Source organism: Moschus berezovskii, chromosome X, assembly GCF_049115385.1.
Source record: "Moschus berezovskii isolate FMDL1 chromosome X, NW_MosBer_1.0, whole genome shotgun sequence".
NCBI classification, from domain to species: domain Eukaryota; kingdom Metazoa; phylum Chordata; class Mammalia; order Artiodactyla; family Moschidae; genus Moschus; species Moschus berezovskii.
Window position 1 is genome coordinate 90,418,589 of NC_142488.1, and position 21,505 is coordinate 90,440,093.

The 21,505-nt window shown below is 40.1% G+C and overlaps 1 protein-coding gene across 1 annotated transcript; it reads left to right on the forward strand.

Moving 5' to 3' along the window:
• The first annotated feature begins 17,980 nt into the window (after positions 1-17,980).
• On the forward strand, positions 17,981-20,771 carry LOC129563962 (melanoma antigen preferentially expressed in tumors-like). The gene is made up of 3 exons (XM_055437625.1): positions 17,981-18,270; positions 18,695-19,297; positions 20,258-20,771. The coding sequence occupies exons 1-3, from the start codon at positions 17,981-17,983 to the stop codon at positions 20,769-20,771; spliced, it is 1,407 nt and encodes a 468-aa protein (XP_055293600.1).
• Positions 20,772-21,505: the final 734 nt, after the last annotated feature.

Here is a 21,505-nt window from a genome sequence, read left to right on the forward strand (position 1 = left end):
CATTTCATCCCTCTGTTTCATCCCAGTACACCAGCCCCGAGCATCATGTATCATGTGTCGAACCTGGACTGGCGATTCATTTTACATTTGATAATATACATGTTTCAGTGCCATTCTCCCAAATCATCCCACCCTCGTCCTCTGTATGGCAAAACCAATACAATAATGTAAAGTAATTAGCCTCCAATTAAAATAAATAAATTTTAAAAATTAAAAAAATTAAAAATTTAAAAAAATAAAAAATTTAAAAATAAAAATCTTAAAAAATAAATTTAAAAAAAACTTGTAAAAATAAATAAATAATCGTATTTCTTTGCATCTAATTATTTTTGTGGTTCGTATTGATATGCCAAACTTTAAATTCTAAATGTTGATATGCATATTTGTATACATGTGTGGGTGTATATACACGCATATGTGTCTGTGTGTGTGTGTGTGTGTATATATATATATATATATATATATGCTGTGTTGTGCTTAGTTACTACTCTTGCCTGGAAAATTCCATGGATGGAGGAACCTCGTAGGCGACAGTCCATGGGTTCGCAGAGTCGGACACGGCTGAGCGACTTCCCTTTCACTTTCAATTTCTGTGACCCTATGGACCATAGCCTGCCAGACTTCTTTATCCATGGGATTGTCCATGCAAGAATACTAGAGTGGATTGCATCTCCTTCTCCAGGGGATATTCCCGACCCAGAAATCGAACCCAGGTCTCCTTCATTGTAGGCGGATTCTTTACCATCTGAGCCACCAGGAGCCGATAAATATTCATCTACACCTTGGAAATGGTTGCACTTTCATTTATGTTAACGGGCCCTCTAAACAGGAAATGACAATCCACTCCAGTATTCTTGCCTGGAGAATCCCATGGACAGAGGAACCTGGCAGGCTACAGTCCATGGAAGCACAAAGAGTCAGACATGACTGAGAAACTAACACTCACTTTCAAACCACTTTGAAATAGTTTTTTAATGGATCACGAGGCACGAACATTTACCCATCTTTATATCCATCCTCCTAACCTTATTTCAATTGGTTAAACTACTACTAAAAGGTAAGATTTATAGTATAATCGTGGGACTTCTCCTGAGGCTCAGCTGGTAAAGACCCCACCTGTCAATGCAGGAAATGTAAGAGACTTGGGTTTGACCCCTGGGTCGGGAAGATCCTGTGGAGGAGGACACGGCAACCCACTCCAATATTTTTGCCTGGATAATCCAATGGACAGAAGAAGAACCTGGTAGCTTACAGTCCTGCTGCTGCTACTGCTGCTGCTGCTAAGTTGCTTTAGTCGTGTCCGACTCTTCGCGACCCCATGGACTGCAGCCTACCAGGCTCCTCTGCCCATGGGATTTTCCAGGCATGAGTACTGGAGTGGGGTGCCATTGCCTTCTCCGAGCTTACAGTCCATAGGATGGTAAAGAGTCAGACAAGACTGAAGCAGTTTATCACACAGATATCATTATGGTTCCTTTCAACAGTGAGTGAATCTTTAAAAAAAAAAAAAAGGTTTTTTTGAAATAACTTTAGACCTGAAAAAAGTTTGCAAAAAACAGTATAGAAAGCCTTAATCCAGATTTCCCTACTGTTAACATCTTACATAGACATAGAAAAATTATGAAAGTTGAAAATTAATATTGATGCAGTACTATTAACTAATTTACATACTTTATTTGAATTCTACCATTTATCCCAATAATCTCCTTTTTCTGTCCCAGCATCCCATTCCGGATACCACATTTGGCCATCATTTCTCTTTAGTCTCCTCCAGGCTGAGAATTCCTCAAGCTTTCTGGGTCTTTCCCAACGGTGACAGTTTTGGAGATACTGGTCAGGTATTTTATAGAATGTCTGTCAATTTGGGTTTGTCTGGTGTTTTCTTAGATTAGATGAAAGTTACACATTTTTGGCAATAATACCTGTTTTATTTCCTCTCCTTCATTCTAATGGTGATGGAGTGGTTTCTACCATAGGGATCTGGGGGTGGCTGCTGAGCATACACACCTGACACTGGACAGGTGCTACCCACAGCAGCTTCTCAGTAATGTTCACTCACTGCCTGAGGGCAGAGGACACTACTGGCGAGGTCGAGCCTCAAGGGAGTCATGCTCTGGAAGAGAATGAACAAGTAGGGCTAGGGGAGGCAATCGGTAGTAACAAGAGGAGGAGGTGACCCTTGGTTCCCAAGGAAGGATGTGATTAGCTTCTTTGAATACTTCTGTGGGCTGGTGGGGAACCAAAACCTGATAGTCAGGGGCAAGCAGACACTGTCACTAGTTCCTATGATAAGGCTGCTTTTGGGCTAGGGGAATTCTTGCTGCGAGCCAAAAAGAGGGATAGGATTCTTCTCAGACTTTTATTCACTGCTTTTAAATTCATCTGTTGATTTGGCCTACAACAAATATGACTAAAAGGTGACTTTCTATTTCCTTATTCCTGCCATATTTGTTCATTGGAATTCTGTAGAGCTGTCTTTTCTCCCTCATATTTTTATAAATTTTCAAATATAAAATTTTATAGAATGCATTTCTAATTATCAAATCAAATAAGTAATCAAATTCTTTATGTAAATATTGAGTCATGAATAACTTTGTTATATTGTGACTTATAATCAAATTATATCATTTAGTTTCTTGCATTTTTCCAGCTTTGATTAGGAACTCCTTCTTGTGGGGTTTGTGTTCTTTGAGCACGACCTGGTTCTTTTTTGTATACTTCCTTGCTGGCATTATAAGGTATTCCTGTTCATCTTGTGTTTTCTTTCCCCACCATGACCCTGAAATCAGAACACTTCTGCCAAAACCCATGTTTCCTTTCCTTGGAAAATGACATTTAGCAACTAATATCTCCCTGCATGTTCATTGCTACTGGGGTTTCCTTGCAGCTAGGTCCTCCTTCTCCATTCATAAATGAAGGAAATATATATGTGTATACTTACGCTTCCAGATACATTGGAATTTCTCTAGATATTTCTGTAGATAGTGAAAGTAGGAGCTCACACTGATACTTCTTTTTTTAATTAATTAATTAATTTTAATTGGAGGATAATGACTTTACAATATTGTTATGGTTTATGCACTATATCAACAATTCACTCTAGCCTTATTTGTAACTTCTTTGTCTCTCCTGGCTCTCCTTATCTTCAGTATTTACTTATTTGTTCACATCTGATTATACATGATGTAGTTGCAGAAATGCTATCAAATGGTTAGATAGTATGACCGACCTAATGAACATGAATTTGAGCAAACTCTAGGAGATAGTGAAGGATGGGGAGACCTGGTGTGCTACAGAGACAGGGATCGCAAAAAGTCAGATACAACTTAGCGACTGAACACAAAACACACACCTGTTAGAAGCAGATCTGATGACTTGTGTTTGTGTACACTTCTTTATATTTTAAGGCTCAGAGGATGCAATCAAAGTACTGTTTCTCCAAGTTGCTTAGCTTAGCTATTTTCTCCCTCACCCCTTCTCTTGTGGTTAAGACATTCATTTGTAATATATTTAGGTTAATTTGTTGGTGTTTCTAATTTGAGTTTGCCCTCTCCCTCCATATCCTAGTTCATTTTAATTTTTCACTTAATCTTGGGGTATGTGAAACACTACTGTGATTCAGACTCAGAGCTACACAAAAACACATACTGTAGGAGTATGATTCTTTCCCCATGCCTTCTACCCCCTTCCCATTCCCCATTTCTTTTCCACAGTCCCCGTGTAGATAACCAATCTGGTTATCTGGTTGAATCTTACCTGTATTTACTCTAAACATATGGGTTTTCTTATGTTTCATTGTTTATTAAATGAAAGATAGCATTTTCTAAAGCTTCTTTTCACTTTTCCTTTTTCAATAAACAGCATTCCATTAAAAAAAACTCCTTATTCTGTACTCCTTCATTCTTTTTTACAGCTACATTAGATTACACTGGTTTCTATAGGGGCATTTCAGTTGTTTTCAACATTTCTTAATTATTAATACAAACAATGCTTCAGTGAATAACTCGGGTACACGTATTTTTGTGTTGGTGGAAATGTCTCTTCAAGTTTCATTCCCAGCAATAGGATTGTTGGGCCAAATGTTAAATGCATCTGTAGTTATGTTGTGTGTGTGCATGCATGTCTGACTCTTTGCCACCCATGTACTATAGCCCACCAGGCCCCTACGTCCATGGAACTCTCCAGGCAAGGATACTGGAATGGGTTGCCATTCCCTACTCCAGGGGATCTTTTTGACCCAGGTATCAAACCCATGTCTCCTGTGTCTCCTGCATTCGCCAGCAGATTCTTCACCACTGCACCACCTGGGAAGCCCCAAAGTGAAAGTGAAAGTCACTCAGTCATGTCCGAGTCTTTGCGACTCCATGGACTATACAGTCCATGGAATTCTCCAGGCCAGAATACTGGAGAGGGTAGCCTTTCCCTTCTCCAGGAGATCTTCCCAACCCAGGGACCAAACCCAGGTCTCCTACATCGCAAGCGGATTCTTTACCAGCTGAGCTATGGGAAGCCTGTAGTTATGTTAGGTATTTCCAAATTTCTCTCCAGAAGAGTTGTACCACTGGCCACTGGGATTGTTTCCTTACTGCCTCATGGTCAGAACGTGTTTCTCTATCTTTGTGACCTTTATTGTCATGGTAGGTGAAAAATGATATCTCTGTGTTGTTTAGTATGGTGGTGGCTTACTTACTCAGTTGTGTTTGACTCCTGTGACCCCATGGACTGTAGCCTACCAGGCTCCTCTGTCCATGGGATTCTCCAGGCAGGAAGAGTAGAGTGAGTTGCCATTACTTTCTCCAGGGGATCTTCCCCACCCAGGGATTGAACCCTAGTTTCTTGCATCTCCTGCATACCAGGTGAATTCTTTACCACTGAGCCACCAGAGAAGCCCTTGTTTTAGTATGTACTTGTTTAATTATGAGAAAGTTTGACACATTATACTTTGAGGACTGTTTATATATATATATATTACATATATATATATTATATATATATAATATATATAGTGAATTATCTATTTATAACTTTTTCCATTTTTCTGAAGAAATATTAGCCCTTTGTCCTGCAGTACTTGACTTCCGTATGTATACTTGGACTATTATTCATTTGTCTGTGGGACATTCTACAAATACTTTATCCCAGTTTCTCCAGTGCCTTTTATTTTAGCTCAGCTGGTGAAGAATCTGCCTGCAAATCGGGAGACCTGGATTCAATCCCTGGGTTGGGAAGATCTCCTGGAGAAGGGAATGGCTACCCACTTCAGTATTATGGCCTGGAGAACTCCATGGACGTCCATGCAGTCCCAAAGAGTCATAGTCCCAAAGAGTCATACATGGCTGAACCACTTTCACTTGCCAAACATTTAAAAAAAAATTTTTTTTAGTCACATAAAATGTTCTTTTCTTTAATCACCTCTGGAAATTTAAGTCATAGAAAGCCTTTCCCAATGATGATATTGAAGAAGAATTCTGCCATATTTTCTTCAAGATTTTCTTATGGTTTCATTTTTTGTTTAGATTCCTAAACACATTTACAGTTTATTTTTGTGGATGGTATATCATGGATCTACACTATTTTTTTCAATGTCTCAGTTGTTCTAGCATTACTTATTGAATGTTCATCTTTGCCTCAGTGATTTTACATGCCTTTGGATCATATACTAAAATCCCCAACTATAACTGGTGTTATTCTGAGTTTTTTATTCTATGCCACTGGCCTATTTATTAGTCTATTCCTGTACTGGTACCCCAGTAGTATAAATTTGGGGCTTTATAGTGTGCTTTTATGTCTGATATGATTAATATTCACTCATAGGTTTTCCTTTTTACTTATATCCTGGCTATTCTTGCATGTTTTTTGAAAAATAGGAACTAAATTATCCATTGGTCTAACTCCATAAAAATATTTGCCAATATTTTTGAGATTATATTCAATGTATACATAACTTTAGAGGGAATCAATATCTTTTTAATACTGAGTCATTCTATCTAAGGTCATTGAAAATCTTCCTACTTATTCAAGTTTCCTTCTATGTTGTCTGAGAGTGTTTACAAATTATCCTTGTATAGATGCTTTCATTAAGTTTATTTCTATACATTTAATCTTTGTTATTGCCATTGTATATGGGATTTTCTCTCCTAAAGTGTCCTCCAGCTGTGTGTGTGTGTGTGTGTGTGTATGTTAAAACAAAGACTAATAATTTTTGTATGTAACTTTATATCCAACTACCTTGCTGAATTCTCTTTGTTTTAGTTAATTTGTCACGGTTGCTATAAGACTCTTCAAGTGTGCTATGATATCACCTGCACATAGAGGTGGCTTTACATCTTATCCATTCTTAAAAATCGTATTGGCTTCTCTAGTCAACTGACTAGTGCTTGCTGTTGAAGACTGAACAGAAATGATATAGTGGGCCTACTTTTGTATTTGCATGAGAAACTACTTATATAGTTTTATCATGTTAATAATGCATCCCTGATTCCTATTTCTTGAGTTTTCTCTTTTTTAACATGAATGCCTATTGAAGTTTTCCAAAGATTGGTTTGGCATCTATGGTGATAGTCATATGATTATTGTTGTTCACTTGCTATGTCATGTCTGACTCTTTGCAACCCAGGCTCCTCTGTCCTCCCCTATATCCAAGAGTTTGATCAGATTCATATGTATTGAGTCAGTGATGCTGTCTAACCATCTCATTCTCTGCTGCCCCCTACTCCTTTTGACTTCAGTCTTTCCCAACATCAGGCTCTTTGTCTTTAAATATGTTACCGTGGTGAATGATATCAGTGAAATTCCTAATATAGAGCCAGCCTTGTATTAATGGAATAAGTCCCACTTTATCACAGTATCAGTTCAGTTCAGTTCAGTTCAGTCGCTCAGTCGTGTCCGACTCTCCACGACCCCATGAATCACAGCACGCCAGGCCTCCCTGTCTATCACCAACTCCCGGAGTACACTCAAACTCATGTCCACAGAGTCGGTGATGCCATCCAGCCATCTCATTCTCCGTCGTCCCCTTCTCCTCCCGCCCCCAACCTTTCCCAGCATCAGAGTCTTTTCCAGTGAGTCAACTCGCTGCATGAGGTGGCCAAAGTATTGCAGTTTCAGCTTTAGCATCAGTCCCTCCAATGAACACCCAGGATTGATCTCCTTTAGAATGGACTGGTTGGATCTCCTTGCAGTATAAGGGACTCTCAAGAGTCTTCTCCAACACCACAGTTCAAAAGCATCGATTCTTCGGCGATCAGCTTTTTTCACAGTCCAACTCTCACATCCATACATGACCACGGGAAAAACCATAGCCTTGACTAGACGGACCTTGGTTGGCAAAGTAATGTCTCTGCTTTTTAATATACTATCAAGGTTGGTCATAACTTTCCTTCCAAGGAGCAAGCGTCTTTTAATTTCATGGCTGCAATCAGCATCTGCAGTGATTTTGGAGCCACTACTTTCTAAATGTATTGTTGGATGTTTGCTAATATTCTATTTAGAGTTTTGGTATCTATGTTTATGTGTTAGTATCCTACTTGCTTCCTAAAAGAAATTAGGGACGTTTCCTTCCTTTCAAATGTTCTTACACAAGTCATAAAGCTTTGGTACTATTTTATCTTTGATGGTTTACTAGAATTCACCAATAAATACATCCGAGCAAGGTGCTTCTTGGGGGTAATTCTTGTAATAACTTTATCCATTTCTTCTGTGAAAATTGGCTGATTTAAACTTTCTAACACTAGAGTCAGAATTTTGGTAGTCTGTATTTATCTAGGAAGTTAGGATTTTCAAGTTTATATGAATATAGGTTGACAAAGTAATCCCTCAGTTTTCTTTTTTTTTATTGGAGGCTAATTATTTTACAATATTATATTGGTTGGTTTTGCCATACATTGACATGAATCCACCCTGGGTGTACATGAGTTCCCCCTGAACCCCCCTCCCACCTCCCTCCTCCCTTTATCCTCCCTCTGGGTCATCCCCGCACACCAGCCCTGAGCATCCTGTAACATGCATCGACTCTGAACTGGTGAGAATTGAAAAAGACACATGTACTCCAATGTTCATTGCAGCACTGTTTATAATAGCCAGGACATGGAAGCAACCTAGATGTCCATCTGCAGAAGAATGGATAAGAAAGCTGTGGTACATACACACAATGGAGTATTACTCAGCCATTAAAAAGAATGCATTTGAATCAGTTCTAATGAGGTGGATGAAACTGGAGTCTATTATACAGAGTGAAGTAAGCCAGAAAGAAAAACACCAATACAGTATACTAATCCCTCAGTTTTTAAGTTTCAATGATTATTTCTCCTTTTTCATTTATTATTTAGTCTGTCTCTGTGATCTTCCTTCCTTCATCAAGCCAGCTTATGGCTTGTCTGCTTTGAAAAACGGGATTTCAATTTGTTATTCTATTTTGTGTCTCACTCATTTCTGCTTTTATCTTTTGTTTTATTTAGTTGTTCTTTTTTTCCTAGGTTTTCTTTTCAATTTTCTGAGGCCATACTTTAATTCATTTATCTTCATTTGTTTATTTTTACACATAAATGTGTTTATGGCTGTGAACTTGCCTCGGATCACTGCTGTAAATGTCTCTCATACATTCTGATATGTAGTTTTCCATAGTCATTTTTATAACTTGAGTTTCTATTTCTTTAACTCAACATTTTTAAAGAAAAGTTAAAAAAAAAATTTCAGGTGGAAAAGTCTTTGTGTTTCAATTTTTGTCATGAACTTTTGTTGCATTAGGATTAGAAGAGATTGTTTGTAATATTTCTACTTTATAGAAATTAATGATATCATTTCTGTGAGATAATTATGATCCATCACTGACAAGTATATATTCTCTAGTCTCTTTTTGTTGTTGTTGTTAATTTATTTATTTTACTTAGAAGCTAATTAGTTTACAATATTGTGGTGGCTATTGCCATACATCAACAGGAATCAGCCATGGGTGTACATAGACCCCCAGTCCTGAACCTCCCTCCCAGTTCCCATCCCACCCCATCCCTCTGGGTTGTCCCAGAGCACTGACTTTGAGTGCCCTGCTTCATGCATCGAACTTGCACTGGTCATCTGTTTTACATATGGTAATATGCATGTTTCAATGCTATTCTCTCAAATCATCCCACCCTCGCCTTCTCCCACACAGTCAAAAAGTCTGTTCTGTATATCAGTCTCTCTTTTGCTGTCTTGCATATAGGGCTGTCGTTACCATCTTTCTAAATTCCATATATATGCATCTACATACTGTATTGGTGTTTCTCTGTCTGACTTACTTCACTTTGTGTAATAGGCTCCAATTTCATCCATCTCATTGGAACTGACTCAAATGTGTTCTTTTAGCTGAGTAATAGTCCATTGTGTATATGTACCACAACTTCCTTATCCATTCATCTTCCAATGGACATCTGGGTTGTTTCTGTGTCCTAGCTGTTGTAGGGTACATGTACATGTGTCTCTTTCAATTCTGTTTTCCTTGGTCTGTATGCCCAGCAATGGGATTGCTCGGTCATATGGAAGTTCTATTTCCAGTTTTTTAAGGAATCTCCGCACTGTTCTCCATAGTGGCTGTACTAGTTTGCATTCCCACCAACAGTGTAAGAGGATTCCCTTTTCTCCACACCCTCTACAGCATTTATTGTTTGTAGACTTTTTGATGGTAGCCATTCTGACCAGCATAAGATGGTACCTCATTGTTTTGCTTTGCATTTCTCTGATGAGTGATGTTGAGCATCTTTTCATGTGTTTGCTAGCTATCTGTATGCCTTCCTTGGAGAAATGTCTATTTAGCTCTTTGGCTCACTTTTTGATTGGGTCGTTTATATTTCTGGTATTAAGCTGCATGAGCTGCTTGTGTATTTTGGAGATTAATTCTTTGTCAGTTGCTTCATTTCCTATTATTTTTTCCCATTCTGAAGGCTGCCTTTTCACCTTGCTTTAGTTTCTTTTTTGTGCAAAAGCTTTTAAGCTTCATTAGGCCCCATTTGTTCACTTTTGTTTTTATTTCCATTACTCTGGGAGGTGGGTCATAGAGGATCTTGCTGTGATTTATGTCAGAGCATGTTCTGCCTATGTTTTCCTCTAGGAGTTTTATAGTTTCTGGTCTTATGTTTAGATTTTTAGTCCATTTTGAGTTTATTTTTGTGTATGATGTTAGAAAGTATTCTAGTTTCATTCTTTTACAAGTGGTTGACCAGTTTTCCCAACACCACTTGTTAAAAAGATTGTCTTTTCTCCATTGTATATTTTTGCCTCCTTTGTCAAAGATAAGGTGTCCATAGGTGTGTGGATTTACCTCTGGGCTTTTTATTTTGTTCCATCGATCTATATTTCTGTCTTTGTGCCAGTGCCATACTGTCTTGATGACAGTAGCTTTGTAGTATAGTCTGAAGTCATGAAGGTTGTTTCTTCCACTTCCTTTCATCTTTCCCAGGATTGCTTTGGCTATTTGAGGTTTTTTGTGTTTCCATACATTTTGTAAAATTATTTGTTCTAGTTCTGTGAAAACCATTGGTAGCTTGATAGGGTTTGCATTGAATCTATAGATTGCCTTGGGTAGTGTACTCATTCTCACTGTATTGATTCTGCTAATCCACGAACATGGTATATTTCTCCATCTCTTTGTGTCATCTTTGATTTCCTTCATCAGTGTTTTAGCATTTTCTATATATAGGTCTTTTGTTTCTTTAGGTAAATTTATTCCTAAGTATTTTATTATTTTCGTTGCAATGGTGAATGGGATTGTTTCCTTCATTTCTCTTTCTATTTCTTCATTGCTACTGTATAGGAATGTAAGGGATTTCTGTGTGTTAATTTTATATCCTGCAACTTTACTATATCCATGGATTAGCTCTAGTAATTTTCTGGTGGTTATTTAGGGTTTTCTATGTAGAGGATCACATCATCTGCAAACAGTGAGAGTTTTACCTCTTGTTTTCCAATCTGGATTCCTTTTATTTCTCTTTATTCTCTGATTTCTGTAGCTAGGACTTCCAAAATTATGTTGAATAGTAGTGGTGAGAGTGGGCACCCTTGTCTTGTTCCTGACTTTAGGGGAAATGCTCTCAATTTTTCACCACTGAGGATAATGTTTGCTATGGGTTTGTTGAAACAGTGTCAGACTTTATTTTTGGGGGCTCCAAAATCACTGCAGATGCTGATTGCAGCCATGAAATTAAAAGACGCTTACTCCTTGGAAGGAAAGTGATGACCAACCTAGATAGCATATTAAGAAGTAGAGACATTGCTTTGCCAACCAAGGTCCATCTAGTCAAGGCTATGGTTTTCCAGTGGTCATGTATGGATGTGAGAGTTGGACTGTGAAGAAAGCTGATCGCCAAAGAATTGATGCTTTTGAACTGTGGTGTTGGAGAAGACTCTTGTGAGTCCCTTGGACTGCAAGTAGATCCAACCAGTCCATTCTAAAGGATATCAGTCCTAGGTGTTCATTGGAAGGGCTGATGCTAAAGCTGAAGCTCCAATAATTTGACCACCTCGTGCAACGAGTTGACTCACTGGAAAAGACTCTGATGCTGGAAGGGATTGGGGGCAGGAGGAGAAGGGGACGACAGAGAATGAGATGGCTGGATGGCATCACCGACTCAATGGAGGTGAGTTTGAGTGAACTTCGGGAGTTGGTGATGGACTGGGAGGCTTGGCATGCTGTGATTCATGGGGTCGCAAAGAGTCGGACACGACTGAGGGACTGGACTGAACTGAACTGATGGGTTTGTTGTATATGACTTTTATTATGTTGAGGTATGTTCCTTCTATGCCTGCTTTCTGGAGAATTTTTCTATCATAACCAGGTGTTGAATTTTGTCAAAGACTTTCTCTGCATCTATTATTTCTACTATTCTATTTCCCACCTCACTTATCTTCTCTTCTGCCTCAGTCATTCTGCCGTTGGTTTCCTTCAGAGTGCTTTTAGTCGCAGTTATTGTATTGTTCATTAATGATTGACTCTTCTTTATCTCTTGCAGGTCCTTTTTAAACTTTTCTTGCATCTTTTCAATCCTTGACTCAGTCTATTTATCTGTAACTCCATTTTGTTTTCAAGATTTTGGATCATCTTTACTATGATTATTCTGAGTTCTTTTTCAGGTATACTCCCTATCTCCTCCTCTTTTGTTTGGTTTGGTAGGTTTTTATCATGTTCCTTCACTTGCTGAATATTTCTCTGCCTTTTCATTTTGTTTAGATTGCTGTGTTTGGGGTGTCCTTTCTGCAGGATGGAAGTTCATGGTTTCTTTTAATTTTGGAGTCTGCTCCTTGTGGGTGGGGTTGGACCAGTGACTTGTCAAGGTCTCCTGGTTTGGGGAGCTTGTGTCTGTATTCTGGTGGGCATAGCTGGATCTCTTCTCTCTGGAGTGCAATGAAGTGTCCAGGAGTGAGTTTTGGCATGTTTATGGCTTTGGCATGGCTTTAGGTAGCCCCTCTTTAATGTTCAGGGTCTTTTCCTGTTTTGCTGGAGAATTAGCATGGCGTTTCTTGCACTGGAACTTGTTTTCTTTTGGGTGGATCTTGGTTTCAGTGTAGGTATGGAGACTTCTGGGTGAGCTCTTATCTATTAATGTTCCCTGCAGTCAGGAGTTCTCAAATATTATAACGTTCTGGAGTTAATCGTCCTGCATGTGGCTTTTGGTCCTACTCTTACAGCTGCCTCCAGACTTCTTCATCTATACAACACAGAAGATAAAACCCCTAGGTTAATGGTGAAACAATTCTCCACAGCCTGGAACACCCAGAGAGATTCACAGAGTTATGTAGAGAAGAGAAGAGGGAGGAAGGAGATAGAGGTAGCCTGGAGGAGAAAAGGGATAGTAAAAAGGGGGAAGAGCAATTAATCCAGTAATCAAATTCCTAAGTGAAAATGAATACTAAAGATTAGATTCTTAAAGGTACAAAATTGATAAAAAATATCAGATATCAAATTTTAAAAACCTAGAATAGAGGTTAGACTCTCAAAACTACAATTAAAAAATAAAGTGCAAAATCAATCACAAAAATAAAAAATATATATGCAATTTGTTTTAAAAAGGGTTTTTTAAAAAGGTAATTGTAGGCTATAAAAATGAAAGTTAAAATAATAAAAAGGAATTGAAATTTTTTTTAAAGTTAAAAAGTGATAATACTGAAATTATATCTAGGAATTTCTCTGGAGATATTATGGGGAGTGTGGGGTCACTTCAGTGTCAGATGATCCCTTGTTTCAGCTTGTACTTGTTCTCAAGGTCTATAGGTGCTCCTCAAATTCACAGTCTCAGCATTAACTGCAGGGTTTTAATCTATTGCAGCTGTCATTTCCAGAGCAGTTCCCCCTTCTTTATTTATTTTGGCTTTCTCTGTTTGCAGATCTCTTCAGTGTCTAATTTCTGCCCTGAGAAGAGGGGGTGAATGTGGCCACTGATTTAGGCTCACTTGTTCAGTTGTGTTGTGGGGAGAGAGGGACACTGCAAACATATACCACTGGCATGTGTGGGGAGTGATCGCAGTGGATGGACCACACCGGTTTGGCCACAGCTCCAGGTGGCGTGTACTTTCTGGGTCCACACTGCTCAGGCTCCAGAGTGTTCTGCAAGGGCACTGTCCCAAGTGGGCCCTGCATTTCATGCACTTCCCAGGTCTAAGCTGCTCAGGTTCTTGAGTGCTGCACAGGGGCACAGACCCAGATGGGCTGTGCGTTTTGTGCCCTTCCCAGGTCCAAGCAGCTCAAGCAACCAGGTACTTGGCTAGTGCACTGTCCCAGGTAGGCTATGCGTCTTATGCAACTCCCTGGTTACAGCCGCTTGATTTCCTGGGTGTGCTGCAAGAGCACAGTCCCAGGTGTGCCATGTGTCTCCTCTCAGGAGCTGATCTCAGGCTGTGACACTCCTGGCAGATGTGAACCATCCAGGATCCCAGGAATGCATGGTTAACTACTGGGAGCCTGCTCACTATTTGGTGGAGGATGTGGTCTCTGGGGCCGAGACTGCAGCAGCTCCTTGCCTTCTGGCTCTGGCTGTCACACACCTCTGCCTCCAGGGATGGAGGGCCCTATACGGCAGCCAGGTTGGTCTCCTTTAGTATTTGTGCAATCACTTGTTCTGTGAGTGTGCCAGGGGTTACCGTGCGGCATTAGAGCTTTACATGGGAAAGTTTTTTCTTTTTGTCTCTCTGGCAATCCCATGGTTTGGGTTGCTATTTCACATTAGGTCCCTCAGATTGTCCTCAGGGCATTCAGGCCCACTCCTTACCCTAAGGACATATGATGCAGCATGTGCCTCCCTGCCCATCACCTCCTTGCTGGTGGCAGATGCCAGCATCTGTGCCACTTCTCCATGTCCACTTGTAGTTGTGGTTAGGTGGGTATTCTATGTTGTTGTTTTTTTTTCCTCCTGGTTATGCTGCCCTCTTTTGTTGACTATGATGGCTACTCCATTTCTTCTAAGGGATTCCTGCCCACAGTAGTAGATATAATGGTCATCTGAGTTAAATTCACCCATTCCAGTCCATCTTAGTTCACTGATTCCTAGAATGTGGATGTTCACTCTTGTCATTTCCTGTTTGACCACTTCCAATTTGCCTTGATACATGGACCTAACATTTCAGGTTCCTATGCAATATTGCTCTTTACAGCATCGGACCTTGCTTCTATCACCAGTCCCATCCACAACTGGGTGTTGTTTTTGCTTTGGCTCCATCCCTTCATTCTTTCTGGAGTCATTTCTCCACTGATCTCCAGTAGCATATTGGGCACCTACCGACCTGGGGAGTTAATCTTTCAATGTCCTATCTTTTTGCCTTTTCATACTGTTCATGGGGTTATCAAGGCAAGAATACTGAAGTGGTTTGCCATTCCCTTCTCCAGTGGACCACATTCTGTCAGATCATCGAAAAAGCAACAGAGTTCCAGAAAAACATCTATTTCTGCTTTATTGACTCTGCCAAAGCCTTTGACTGTGTGGATCACAATAAACTGTGGAAAATTCTGAAAGAGATGGGAATACCAGACCACCTGACCTGACTCTTGAGAAACCTGTATGCAGGTCAGGAAGCAACAGTTAGAACTGGACATGGAACAACAGACTGGTTCCAAATAGGAAAAGGAGTACCTCAAGTCTGTATATTGTCACCTTGTTTATTTAACTTATATTCAGAGTACATCTTGAGAAATGCTTGGCTGGAGGAAGCACAAGCTGGTATCAAGATTGCTGGGACAAATATCAATAACCTCAGCTATGCAGATGACACCACCCTTATAACAGAAAGTGAAGAAGACCTAAAGAGCCTCTTGATGAAAGTGAAAGATGAAAGTGAAAAAGTTGGCTTAAAACTCAACATTCAGAAAAATAAGATCATGGCATCCAGTCCCATTACTTCATGGGAAATAGATGAGGAAACAGTGGAAACAGTGTCAGACTTTATTTTTTGGGGCTCCAAAATCACTGCAGATGGTGATTGCAGCCATGAAATTAAAAGAGGCTTACTCCTTGGAAGGAAAGTTATGACCAACCTAGACAGCATATTGAAAAGCAGAGACATTACTTTGCCAAGAAAGGTCTGTCTAGTCAAGGCTATGGTTTTTCCCGTGGTCATGTATGGATGTGAGAGTTGGACTGTGAAGAAAGCTGATCACCAAAGAATTGATGTTTTTGAACTGTGGTGCTGGAGAAGACTCTTGAGAGTCCCTTGGACTGCAAGGAGATCCAACCAGTCCATCCTAAAGGAGATCAGTCCTGGGTGTTCATTGGAACGACTGATGTTGAAGCTGAAACTCCAATACTTTGGCCACCTGATGCAAAGGGCTGACTCATTGGAAAAGACCCTGATGCTGGTAAAGATTGAGGGGAGGAGGAGAAGGGGACAGCAGAGGATGAGATGGTTGGATGGCATCACCAACTCAATGGACATGGGTTTGGGTAGACTCCGGGAGTTGGTGATGGACAGGGAGGCCTGTCATGCTGTGGTTCATGGGGTCTCAAAGAGTCGGACACAACTGAGCGACTGAACTGAACTGAATGTTGCCCTCTGAGATTCCAAAACTCCCCACAGACATGCCTGTGAGAGGGTTTCCTACTGTGTGGAAAATTCTTCTTCTTCACAACTCCCTCCCCAGGACAGGTCTCCGTCCTTAAATCTTTTGTCTCTGTTTTCATCTTTTGTATGTTGTCCTACCTCCTCTCGAGAGTTTGGGCTGCCTTTCTGGGTGCCTTGTATCCTCCACAAATGTTCAGAAGTTGTTTTGTGGGAGTTGCTCAACATTCAAATGATCTTTCATTGAATTTGTTGGGGAGAGGCTGGTTTCCCCATCCTATTCCTCTGCCATCTCGGGACCACCCTATTCTCTAGTCTCATACAATCTGATCAGCCTTAGACTGAGTTTGATGTATTAAATCTTCTATTGTTATTGTTTTCTCTTATTGCTGTTATTTTATCTACATATCCTTCCCTTTTTACTTTTTGAAGGTGTTTGCAATACTCCTGGTGCATAAATATTCCTAAGGATTATATCTTCATTGTGAGTTTTTGCTTTTATCATTAAGACATGTTCTTCATCATGTTTAATGCATTGTTAAAACTCATCCAGGACCACTTATTTCCTTAACACTTTACTCTTTAGTCTATGCATTTTTCCTCCAGTATCATTTAACACTCCCCTATTGCATTATGATAAAAAGGTTGTTCTATTTTTTTATACTCTTCTCCCTTCTCTCATTTTACTTGCACATTTTCTGTTTTTTCACAACATAAAACTTCTGTACATTAGTCTTCTCCTCTTTCCTCCATGTTGATTTTAGTATTACATGTAAAATACTCACCGTTAGATTGGTGAAGTTTTCCTTCTCATCACCTGTTGGAACACAATCTCAGTTCCTCTTTTAGATTACTTGGCAAATATTCTGTAAAGAGACGTGTAGGGAATATTGTAAGTTTCTGGGTCACAGTGTTGCTGTCACTTTACTCAACTTTGCAACTGTAGTGCCAAAGCATTCAGAGACAATACATAAATGTTAGATTGTGGCTTTGTTCCAATAAAACTTTATATATAAAATCAAGCAGTGGGCTTGATTTGGGTTAGTGGGCCAGTATGAAGACTGATCCCTACTCTAGTAGCTTCCTTAGTTGAATATAAAATCTTTATGTCAACCTTCCATTTTGTTTGTCTTGGAGATTGAGGGAGAAGTCATGAGTACTCTGATTTGTGGTTTTCTTATGTATTGCAAGATCCTTAATTTTCCCTTCTGTTTATTTTCCCTATCATTACCCAAGTGCCAACAGAGGCTTTTCCCTTCTTCATCTCCTTATTCTTTCCTAAAAGCTGTTATCTTTCAAAAACTGCACGTTTAAGTCATCCGTGTCCCTTAAAAAACTCCTATTAGGAATCCCTCCCCTGTAGTCCATGCTCTCATATGCTAGGACACCTTTTCAGTAATTTTAGATTTATTCTGTGCTTGGTCATTCTGCTGTAGTTTTAGATCTGCTTTAAGCCCTTTCCCATCTTCCTTCCTCTCTATCTCTTGGAAGATTTCTATGTCTTTTTTCTTGCTACAAAGCCTAGTCATGGGAATATGAAAAATCATGCTGAGATTTCATGATTTTTGTTTTATTCAAAATTATTTTGAATTTTTGGCATTCTCCATTTTAAAGGAATTGTGAGGCATTTATGTTGATACACATTTTCCTTCTTATTGGTTTGTATCTTTGGGGGAAAAAATAATTTGAAGAAGGTCAAGATTGGATTCTGCTAAATTACCTATGACTTATAATGGCATTTTATCTTATGTAAATATGTGTATGTGTGCATGTATATAATTAAACACACACACAAGTCTATTTTCATTCTATTCCCAGAGGAGCGGTCACTTGAGTTGGCCATATAATTTGCCCATATACTTATTCAATAAGCATTTTGTCCATAGGTATCCCCGGAAACAAACAAGACTATAGATTTCTTCTGAGAACTTCTAAATATTCTCCACTCTGAAGCAGGTTTGTGAAGATGGACCAAAAGACCACAGCTACACTCCTCGAGCTTGCTGCAAAGAGTCTGCTGAGTAGTGAGCCTGCAGTGATACATGCTCTGGAGGAAATCCCAAGAGATCTCTTTATTCCATTGTTCAGCACTGCCTTCTTGGGTGGGCATAAGAAGATCCTAAAGGCAATGGTGAGGGTCTGGCCTTTTCACTGTCTCCATCTTGGGTCACTGAAGGCACAGGAGTCATACTATGACATCTTGGAAACCATGATTGATGGTCTGCCAATCCCCCCAGCCCAGAACTCTTCTTCTAGGTAAGTCTATGACAAGAAGATGTATAGGGAGTCAGCAGGAGAGTATGCTGTAGCTTGGGGCAGGGAGTATCTAACTTTCTCCCAACACTAGCCAATGAGCTCAGAAGTTGGGGTCACCTTCAGTATTTCATTGTCTTATAGAGTTGATTAAAAAATAGAGGTGATTGAGGGTACTATAAATGAATTTGAGTGTGATTACATAGAAGTGGGACATGGGCATTGAGACAGGGCAAGACCAGAGGTGAAGGAAGTGTGGGGAAAGGATGAAAGATGCTCAGTTTGTGTGGAAAGAACTTCTTGGTGAATGGTGATGAAGTGAAAACCAGGATTCAGGTGTTCTCTCCCTGTTTCCCACCATTGATCTTGCTGGGTTATGTTCCAATCAACCACATCTCATATGTTCTGTCTTCTCCTTTCCTTACAGGGGCCACAAACTGAGGATCCTAGATTTAAGGCACAACTCAAACTGTAAGACAACATGCTCTCGAGTCAGGATCACATTCCCTTTCTGTTTACAGTCATGCAGATCCTCTCAGCACGCTGTCCTTAACTTAGAAAACACTCAGCATCATGTCAGGTGCCTTGGGATTGGTAATTCTGGGTCTGAGGTTGAGTCAGCTCAGGAAACCATGGAATTACTAGTGGATATTTCCCTCAATAATACCTTGAGAACACAGCAGTTTCTCACTTTCCTCTCTAATAAAGTTGAGCAGAGCTCTGGGTTCTTGCACCTCTGCTGCAGAGATCTGCAAATCAATAGAATGTCTGCCAACAAATCTATCCTTCAGATTCTGAATCTGGGGTGCATTGGTCATCTGGAAATGGATCAGGCTTATCTGGGTGAGATCATCACCGTTTTTGCTGGAATGATCCACCTGCACAGCCTTAGTTTGTCTAACATCCCTTTTAGATCTTATAGGGGAAGGAATCTCAAGTCTTTTCTTGTCTGGCTTGGGCAGCTGGAAAACCTCCAGGAGCTCAGGTTGTCTTTCTTCTACCTCAAAGATCAACTGGACAAACTGCTCAGGTGAGGGGGTTGGGAGAAATCTGGGTTCCCTGAAAACCTCATTGTTAAGATAGAAGGGACCATTCTTACATCTTCCTATTACTCCTATTTCTCTTTTACCTCAGCATAGGCATTGCTGGGAGCTTGAACCTAGCTGGGGGAGAATGGGGTACCTTATGGTGAGGGGCAGATGAGATTAGTGAAGGAAGCTGTGCTCACTCATTCATTCAGTGACCACAGGCAGACAGTTAGAATGTGTCTGTACATAGATTTCTGAAAAAGACTCAGTCCTTCTGCTCCTGGATTTTATAGCTCTCTAGAGAGGAAGGGGCGGAGAAGGCAATGGCAACCCACTCCAGTGTTCTTGCCTGGAGAATCCCAGGGACAGGGGAGCCTGGTGGGCTGCCATCTATGGGGTCGCAAAGAGTCAGACACGACTCAAGTGACTTAGCAGCAGCAGCAGAGAGGAAGGGGAGGCACTCAGAGAGAAACATTATGTTGTAGTTCTAATGCACATGCCCGTGGATGGGTCACAAGAGTTAACACTGCCAGATAATTTTGCTCCTGTATTTTCCTGAAGACTTAGACCCTTGAATGGAGAGCTTGTCATCTGGAAAGTAGTTAAAGGAAACCCTCAGTTGGCTGCTTTCCTAGACCCATCCTCACCAAATAAGTGAACCAGATCCAACATTTATTATTTTGTATATACTGAGTGCATGTGATTTTTTTCACTTAATCCTTCTTGTAACCCTGTATAATAATTACTGGTGTGTACATTTTCAAGGTTAAAACCCTCTTCCTCAGAGTGGTAAAGTAACTTTCTCAGGGTCTCAAATTTATAATCTCTGATCCTAAAGTCCACATTGATAACCACCTATTGGAAACTAGTATATAGAAATTTATTCTAGAGGAATATATTCCTGTAATTTGGGGCTCTTTGCTGTCATTCTTCTGAAATAAACTTACTTTTTCTCTCTTTAGCGTCCTGCCACCCCATATGGATACATTGTGTCTCTCTTTCTGTGGCATTTCTATGAGAGATGTCACTTTCCTGTCCCAGAGCTCTCAGGCCACACAGCTCAGGGTATTGAATCTCAATAACAATCATATCTTTTCAGAAGCTTATGAGCCCTTCCAGGTTCTGCTGGAGAAGATCTCAGGCACCGTGCAACATCTGGAGATAAATAATTGTATGATGACTGATTCTATTCTCTCGGCCATCATCCCAACCCTGAACCAATGTATCAACCTCCGTGTTTTTAACTTTGCCTTCAACCCCATTACGATGCCTGTGCTCAAGAGCCTTCTGCAGCACTTGGCATCCTTGCCAAGGCTGAAGCATGTGATTTATCCTGTTCCTATCCATTGTTACCATGAGCAGAATTTTCATCACAGCTTGAACCGACAGAAACTTGCTGAAGTTCAGGCCCAGGTCAAGGCGATGCTGCACATGTTACACAAGGATCATGTGAAATGGGCCACTTATTCTGATTGATTTCCACTGTATAAGGAGTTGTTTCCTCACTGATGTGTGGCTGTTAAGTGTTCATTGTTTTCCCTGAAGCCCAAGTTTGTAGAGATACATATACAAAGTTCTACTGTTCCAGGAAACTGGGGTTTAGGAATGTTGGATATGTAACTGACCTCTATAAAAGAGAAACTTTAAAAAGGAAATAGAGGAATTTGAAAGGTCCTCTGGATCTCGTGCTCACTGCCCTCTACATCTTCTTCTCATTACTAACCAAGTTATGGCTATGTGATATAAGCTGACCGAGGCATAATACATCACATCATTTCCTTCTCCACACTGATTGGTCCATTTATCAATTTATGGGCACTTGACACAATTCAGATCTGCTGAAACTCTTCCTAAAGGTGGTAGTTGTTGAGTAATTTTGCCCTCTAGGTACCTGCAAATTTCCTCTGTTTCTGATTCGCTCAGGTTGTTTATCAGGAAGCATACGCAGGTAAAAAGAAACAGGCTATGCCCACTACCTAGTGGTATCTTCATCAGCATGTTACTGCCTGATTTCTCAGGTCTCAGAACCCTGGCTTTGTTATTGGCTATTCCACACACATTCACCAAGTGCCTGTTATTATTTAGGTACTTTTCCACATGCTAAAAAAAAATGAAGTCCCTGATCTCACTTTAAGTGTAGATACTCCTATCGTTTACTAGTTTGTCTGTTTTCCCTAGAGCATTTGAGAACTTATTTATCCCCCATACCC